The sequence below is a fragment of the Schistocerca americana genome, chromosome 2, assembly GCF_021461395.2.
Source record: "Schistocerca americana isolate TAMUIC-IGC-003095 chromosome 2, iqSchAmer2.1, whole genome shotgun sequence".
Taxonomy (NCBI): Eukaryota; Metazoa; Arthropoda; class Insecta; order Orthoptera; family Acrididae; genus Schistocerca; species Schistocerca americana.
The window spans coordinates 991,155,818-991,164,084 of record NC_060120.1 but is presented as its reverse complement, the minus strand read 5'-3'; the positions used below and the strand labels follow the sequence as shown (position 1 = coordinate 991,164,084).

The following is an 8,267-nucleotide window of genomic DNA, read 5'->3' as shown; positions in this document are numbered from 1 at the left end:
ATTCGCATGCAAACCCAATTAACGAAGTTGGAGGCACTACTTTTCATTCAATCCTTGTATGTTACAAACTAGAATTTTGGAATTTTCGTGTCGAAATGCTCTGTCTGTTAACACTGAGAGAAAATAGGACACGGAGTATGAAAGACAACATAAATGTCCTGAGCTGACCAGGTACACTACGACAGCAAACAATGATTAACACTTAACAAAACTACTTGTATAAACCTGGGAGCATTTTTATCGGTGCTAATAAGTAACGAGATATCTATCTCGGAAATGCGTTTTATTTCTGCTGTTGTTACAAAACATTGTAATACATATACAATGAATCTCTGGTGGCATGTTTCGTCTAAGGTGTTGGGTTCAGCTGCTGATGTTAGTGGCTGTATTTTCCGTAGCCTCCATAGCCTCCAGCAATGCCCCCAGAGTAGCCACCTCCGTAGCCACCACCATAGCTACCGCTGTAGCCACCGCTGTAACCACCGCCGATGGCTCCTCCGTAGCCTCCACCGTAGCCTCCACCAATGCCGCCGCCGTAGCCGCCTCCGAGACCTCCGCCGACACCAGCTCCGCCTCCCACGACAACAGGTACCGGTTGGTTGACGACGACAGGCTGTGGTACTGGTACGGGGACTGGGCTAGGGACATTCACGGGTACTGGGACTGGCCTCTGCACGGGGACAGGGTACGGCTGTGGGACGGGCACTGGTACCGGCCTGTTGACTGGCACCGTGACAGGAACCCTGACTGGTACTGGGACAGTACGCTGCACTGGTACTGGGTACGGGATGGGCACCTGCTTGGTGATGGCGATGTTGGTGACTTGACCTCCTCCAACTGCAGAGCTGATTCCACCTCCATAGCCGCCTCCATAACCACCACCAAAGCCGCCCCCATAGCCGCCCCCATAACCACCGCTGCTGCCGCCACTGCTGTAGCTGCTGGCTCCGATTCCGTGGTCGATATAGCCACCTCCGCCATAGCTACCCAGGGAGCCAACCACTCCCCGTTTCTCCACCTGCTTCTCCTCTGCCAGAGCCAGTCCAAACAGTAACACGCACACCTGAAAATGAGAGCCAAGGTTATTAACCACTCTGAGAGAGCGGTTTAGAGATTCAGTGCATAATTACTTGCGTGTTCACAGTTCTCATCATGCTGTTGAGTAATAATTCTTAATAATATTAACGTTTTCTGGCAAGTATATCGTCAGATGGAACATGTGGCGAGAACTTGATACCTAACCTGAATGAAGAAAAACTCACGAGGAACATCGTTTTGTAAATGTCTGCTCGGTACTAAAATTCACATTGCCCACCTTCCACTCTCGACATTCCTGGTACAATGACTTTCAATTAAAATCTCTGTGTGAAATAGTGTTTGTGACAATGATTTAATGTATTACTACATAATTAATATTTAAGTACTGAGTTATTCATTCCTTGTAGGTAAAAAGAAAGTTTCCCAAAAAATGGATTTTCCCTTTGTTTGTCCGCCAAGAACACCGTTTACCAGATAGGAAACTGCGTCACCTGGTGGGTCCTTGCCATTCATGCGAATTTTGCCTGTTCTGTTTCCTTGTGTGATGCGATGTTTTATTTTAGATGACTCATTCAATACATAATACTTTATCTTACTTCTTAGGATGGAAAGTCTTGGAAATTAGGCTATGGAGACTGGAAAGGAATGTAGTTAAATAAGAAAAAAACAGTTTAGATACTACCAAGTAGAAATTAATTCGCATTTAATGGAAATAATTAAGCTGCTCATAACCGTGTAACAAGAGCAAAGTGAATGAACCTTGAGTAAAAGCTCTTACTCTATTCTTGATACTAACAACATTTAATACAGAAATTTCACAGTAGAGTTTAATAAAGGAGGACAGCAATAATTTTCTTATTGATAGGAGTAAACGGTAGGATAAAGTTCACTCAGAACGTGCATTGCATAATGTAATCCTCCTCAAACCTCAACTGTGGTGCCTATACTTTGCGCACCTAACTCAAGCGTCCACCGTGAACTGTTTTCCTTCACAGAATAACTTCTCTTCGGTCCCATCCAGAAACATTAACACTGATCGTAGTATCCAGTTCAAATGCGCTCAATAGATGTTGTTAAAACCGACCGTATGTGCATCGTAGAGGTCGCATACTGCTACGAGTGTTAACACACTGCCGGCCGGAGTGGCCGAGCGGTACTAGGCGCTTCAGTCCGGAATCGCGCTGCTGCTACGGTCGTAGGTTCAAATCCTGCCTCGGGCATGGATGTGTGTGATGTGCTTAGGTTAGTTAGGTTTAAATAGTTCTAAGTTCTAGGTGACTGATGACCTCAAATGTTAAGTCCCATAGTGCTCAGAGCCATTTGAACCATTTGTTAACACACTAAAATAGAAACTAAACTATATCAACGGAACTTTGTTGTTTGTTAGTGAGTGCAACATATGTTGCCAGTGTGAGAAAATCTGTTTGCTGCCCTATTTATCTGCTAGAGAGTATGTTGTAGACGTAAAATTTGCTCGTTCGGCGTCATAACACAACACTGCAATTATGGTCAACGAACATGTAAACGAAATTCTGAATATCGAGTTTGGTAAATGCAAATTATGATCCTCGGTAGGTTGTCACATCAATACGCCGTTACAGTAAAGAACTGTAGTTTGACAGACGATTCAGGTTTTCAACCGCCACAATGCTTCCTTCCCTTGCTCCAGAAGCACAATTTTTACTAGTAGATACTGAGCAGAAAGTCTGGAATTATGACCACCAAATTTTCTCAAATTTTTTTATATTTGTGTCCACACTGACTAATATCTCCACGAATGTGTAATTTTTGGTAGATACCTCAATATATTTATCTGATACTCCTGCTATATATCTAGCATTTCTTTTCATGATCAGCTGAGAAATGGATGCACATTTGGTTGCAGCAAAGACACTTCTGAGAGTTATTTAAGAAACTCACGCAAGAACTTTATTCCATCGTATCCGAGTGTTATCCTTCAGTAAAGATATGGAATTCCATGAACAAACGGATGATACCGTCTCCACTAACTGTCCTTATAAATATTACTCTTTCACATCCACTGGATGAACGTGATTACTCTAAGTGGGAAGGATTATCGGAGTAGATCAAACAATAGAGAATTACTCACCAGGATCCTCATTGCTGCTGCTGAAGATGGTACAGGTGGAGCAAGCAATGACTGATGCCAGTGTAAGGTTTCTGTGCGACTTATATACACCGCCCACTTCCCCCACGCGCTGGAAACCAGCGAGGTGTGAAGTGCTTTCTCAGAGCATTACTGCAGTTAGCCTAGCATGATGGTTGGGGTGAAGATCGACCGTCCGTTCGACGCCGTAATACTCAAGACCATATGTACATCATCAAAATACACTGGATAAAAAAGTTTTACAAATAAATAGCTATTTATAAATACATATTTCCTTATATCACTTCATCTTCCAAATGCACGATTTTCTATGGTGGGTTCTTAGAGACACGTGTCTATTGGGATATTCCCTTGTTTCCGAAAGGCTCAATAAATAAAATTATTTCGTGTGTATCTATGGTATGAAAAGAGTGCTTTGAGAGTTGTTTGGCAATTATTAAATGACTCTTGTAGAACGATTATGGTTCTGGAGAAATAGTGTTACTGAACACAAGGACATTCGTGTTAGAGAGCATTGGAAACGTATTTCGCACAAGCCTTGGATTTCAAGTGACTTTGGACACCTGTTCGCGCCATTTATTTGCGCAGACGGCCGGGATGAAAATACCGAAGCAGCTAGGATAGAAACGGATTCTCAGAAAATGTTGCATACCCATTTTCTCGAAACTTCAGTAAATCCGGAAGCTTTCAGCGTTCTGTAATCATTAATCGGAACAACAGTGTGTGAATGTAGATGGTCGGAAGAAGCTTTCATCATCACCTTTAAAGAGTGTATTGTGTTCTGTCGAATGAATGAAATGGAGAGAGTTAATCTCGTTTCACGTAAAATATATATTGCAGGTACTTTGAAACCATAAATGTGACAACTTTGACAATGACATCGCAGGGCTATGTGGAGCTGCCGACCTTCATAGCAAATAGCTGTAATGGATAAACTGAAATAAAATAAATTTCGTTTTTCGGTTATCTACATGAGATTAAATAGCAAGATCTAGATAAGCAGGAGTCGTGAATGAATTAGGAACGTAAGTATTTGTAACGAGTATAGATGAAACACTGGCTTTTGTAATCCAGCTGACATATTCATTTGCCATTAAAAAAATTTGTGCGTGACTATTACCAAATGTGCTACCTTCTACATGATAAATAAGTTAAAATACGTGTCGTTCTGTTATTTACAAGTACTAATCTGGGCATTCTGACAGTCTCCAAGTTCAACACATTTTCCGACCCTTCGCAAGGATCATTTCACTACAGTCTTGATCTCTTCATTGCCCTTTTGAAGGATTCAGATTGACTTAAAACGAAGTCCTTTTGATTTTAGCAAACACATGGTAGCTTCCTTTCAGTAAGTAAAAGATCGGTAGTATACGATCTGGCGAGTGACATACTCGTCACTGTGCTATGACTTTCGGGCAACTACATTTTAACGTCTTGCATATAAACGAGCGCGTTCTATAAAATAAATTCGTTTGCATTTTTTCACAAAACCCGAATATGTTCTGCAAAGTACCCATGTGTACAAGCCGGTATTTGCCCTTGACGCTCTTAATATTACATATTCTGAAGAGTCCTACGTGGTACATACACTGTAGGCATTTAGAAGTCCCTAAAGACTACTTCGAATGCGGGTTGTGTCAACGTTCTCGATTTGAGTTTGCTGTAAGAACAGCGGCTAATTTTCAACGATTACCATTACGTTCCCTAGAATCTTTGTTTCACTTTAGTAGGCGCCGTGTTGAGCTGGTATATTTCTGATTTCTTCCCACTTCAAGGGCCAGAACTGCTTGATAAAGATACCAAATAAGAGCAAACGTGTACTAGAATTTGGTCGAGTAACGTCTCGCATGGTGTCACCCTAACATATGAATTGCATTTTTTCCCGAATCTTCCCAGCAAATCTGTCTTCCATTCGCCTCTCTTACTACCGACTTCATGTACTTCTTTTACGTTTTATATTGCCTTGTGGCTTTTCTCCGAGTTATTTAGGAGCAGGCATTTGCCGCCTGCGACACAACAACTTTTTCAGTGTTTTTATCGTAGTTCACTTCTTAATTTCATCCCTCTTTTTTGCATTTAAGAGGCGTATCTCAAATACTAGCTGCTCTAAAAGTAGGTTCGCGCAGTCTGTACCGCTGTTGTTATTAGTCTGTTTTGTATGATCAGTGACCATTAGTTTCAGCCTAGCCAGTTTAGAGATGCCATATGTGACTCAACAGTACAGTAGCAAGTTTCGGGGGGCGTGCCGCAAATTAAAGCTTCCGATTTCTTTACGTGAAAACTATTAAATATTTTTAAATAAACGAAACTTTATTAACACTCTACATACTTATCCCTCAGCACCGTCGCCCTGACGACGAACACATTTCTCCCACTGAGAGACCAGTTTGTTGATAATGTAGAATGTTTGACTTTGTTAACGGAGCCACAACCTCACCTCTGCTTGCACCGCTTCATCACTATCAAAAGTTGGAAATTTGTGGTAAGTTCTGTGAGACCAAACTGCTGAGGTCATCGGTCCCTAGGCTTACGCACTACTTAATCTAACTTAAATTGACTTACACCAAGGGTAACACACGCACACACACCCATGCCCGCGGGAGGACTCGAACCTCCGACCGGGGGGGGGGGGGGGGGAGCCACTCGAACCGTGGCAACACGCCCCAGACCGCACGTCTATCCCGCACCGCCTCACGACTATCAAAGTGAAGTCCTCGAAAGTATTCTTTAATTTTTAGAAGCAGATGGCTCGAAGTCCAGACTGTATGGGGAATGATCGATGGCAGTGAACCTAAGGCGTCTGTTTGTTGCATATGTCGCACTGCTCGTATGTGATATTACATTGTCATGCAGGTGGAGAGGGTTCTCCATGTGTGGGCGATCTCTTAGAATTCGAAACTCGATTAGAGTAGGCTGTTTGGCACACACCGACATAGTTACGTTACACACCGCAATGGTAGATGCTACAGTTTGAAGACCTCTAGGGCAGAGGGCGCAGATATGTAGGGATGAGGAATTAAGTTTTACAACGTCAGTAACTTCTGTTTCATTAGAAACTTTTTAACAGTTTTCACATGAAAAGATTGGGTGGCACTACTTTTCAGGGCACCCTTGTACACGTGTAGCTTTTCCTGTCTCTCTCTCTCTTTTCTATTTTTTATTTTATTCCCCGAGTGTAAATGTAATTTAGTAAATTGTAGATTTACGCAGTTGTGGCACAGTTGTCATTTCTTTTGAACGGCCAACTACACAACTCAGTAAGGCGTCAGCCTCAGTTGGTTGACACATGAGCAAGGTATCACGTTATGTACTTACCTTTCTGTATGTGCTTCTGTAGTTTCGGTACCGAGAGCTAGATGAAACCCGAAGTGGAAAGCTCTGAAATACGTAACGAGTCGTGGCTCGTACATCGAAAAGACAGAGTAAACGCCGTAGGAGTGGGGTGTTCAATGCATTCGACAAAAATATTCCATCAAGTCGAAACTGAGTCTAACTGTGAAGTTACCTGGACGTGTGTAACAGAAGCTAGGTGAACTCAACTTAATTACTACTAGATGGTTAAGATGTATGTATGCTGTGTGCAGAGGCAGCATAAGCTAACCGCAGTTCGCGAATAGCTGAGGACGCTTTTGGCGACGGTCAGGCATCTTCAGGCTACTGCTCTGGGGTGTAGCGGTGGCGGAGAATCAGGTGCGTCCCAAGTGATACTTCGAGTGTCACTTGTTTCACCCCCGGGCTCTCCTGCTGAGACACCATTCAATGTACCCGACGCAGTGGAACTGCCCTCACTGCAGGATGGAGGGCGGTTGGTAAGCGTGTCGCTCGAGGCGGGGACGCAATACGGAGGCTGGTCGTCTGGCCTCGCCCTTTCACCTTTTGATTGGACTGGTGGGCATTTCTTCAGCAGAGTCAGAGCAACAATACGGAAGGAGGTATTTGCTAGTTATCGAGAGCTCCAATGTTAGGTACATTATGGAGCCGCTTAGGGAAATGGCGTCTAAGGCCGGAATGAAATCCAATCTGCACTCGGTTTGTTTGCCAGGAGGCCTCATCCGTGACGTGGAGGAGATTCTGCTCGCCGTTATTGAGCGTGCAGGCTGCAGCCGTTTGCATGTTGTGGCGTCTGTCGTTTGGGTTCTGAGGTTATCCTCAGTTAATACTGTCGGCTGGCGGAAATGGTGAAGGTTCCGGGCCTCGCGTGTGATGTGCAAACAGCTCTCACAGTTTGCGGCATCGTTCTCAGAACTGATTAGAATCCTTTTAATTGGAGCCGAGTGGAGGATCTCGACCAAAGACGCCGTCTGTTCTGTGACGATCGTGGTTGCAGGTATCTGGACCTGCTGTATGGGATGTAGTATCGCAGGAATCCCCTTCATACACGTAGAATCCAACTACTCAGTAGTGTACTTGCGGACTGTATGTGGCAGTTTTTTTAGGTTAGGCGCCAGTTTGCGATCCTGTGGTGAACGCTCGCCAGTCAACACACATACAGGTAAACCAGACTGCATACGAAGTCAAGACACTTCGACTGACAAAAATTTAATAGTGGTTTGTGGGATTACTCGTAATAAAGTTCCTGAATTTACTGACATCCAGGAAAGTTGTCAAGCTCATATTATTCTCGGTACCGATGTATGACTGAAATCCGAACTAGGAAGCTATGAAGTATTTAAAGAGCCATGCAACGGATATCGAAAAGACAGATTAAACGCCTTAGGAGGGGGCTGTTGATTGCAGTCGACCAAAGTATTGTGTCTGTTAAGCCGAAACTGATTCTAACTCCGAAGTTATCCGGACAGGCCTAGGTGAACTGAAGTTAATTACCGGATGTGAAAGTTTTAGAATCATTAAGAGAAAGCCTACGGTCTGTAGCGCGGAAACATCCAGATCACGCAATATTAGTTGGTGTCGTCTTTAAGTTTAACGGACTGGGTCGTCTGTGGACTCATTGCATGTGATACGGACAGGCAGTCTTGTAAAGTATTTTTGAACATGTTTTCAGAAAACTGTTTTAAGCAGTTAGTTCGGCAGCTCACAGGCAATAGAAATAGTTTAGAATTTAGCTCCAAACAGGCCTGACATTACGCAATGCAGAGACAGG

General features: G+C 43.5%; 1 protein-coding gene across 1 annotated transcript; it reads right to left on the bottom strand.

Moving 5' to 3' along the window:
• Positions 1-266: 266 nt before the first annotated feature.
• LOC124595506 (glycine-rich cell wall structural protein-like) lies at positions 267-3,272 on the bottom strand. The gene is made up of 2 exons (XM_047134269.1): positions 3,149-3,272; positions 267-1,063 (listed from the first exon to the last, which is right to left on the bottom strand). The coding sequence occupies exons 1-2, from the start codon at positions 3,158-3,160 to the stop codon at positions 377-379; spliced, it is 699 nt and encodes a 232-aa protein (XP_046990225.1). The 5' UTR covers positions 3,161-3,272; the 3' UTR covers positions 267-376.
• Between the last annotated feature and the right edge of the window lie 4,995 nt (positions 3,273-8,267).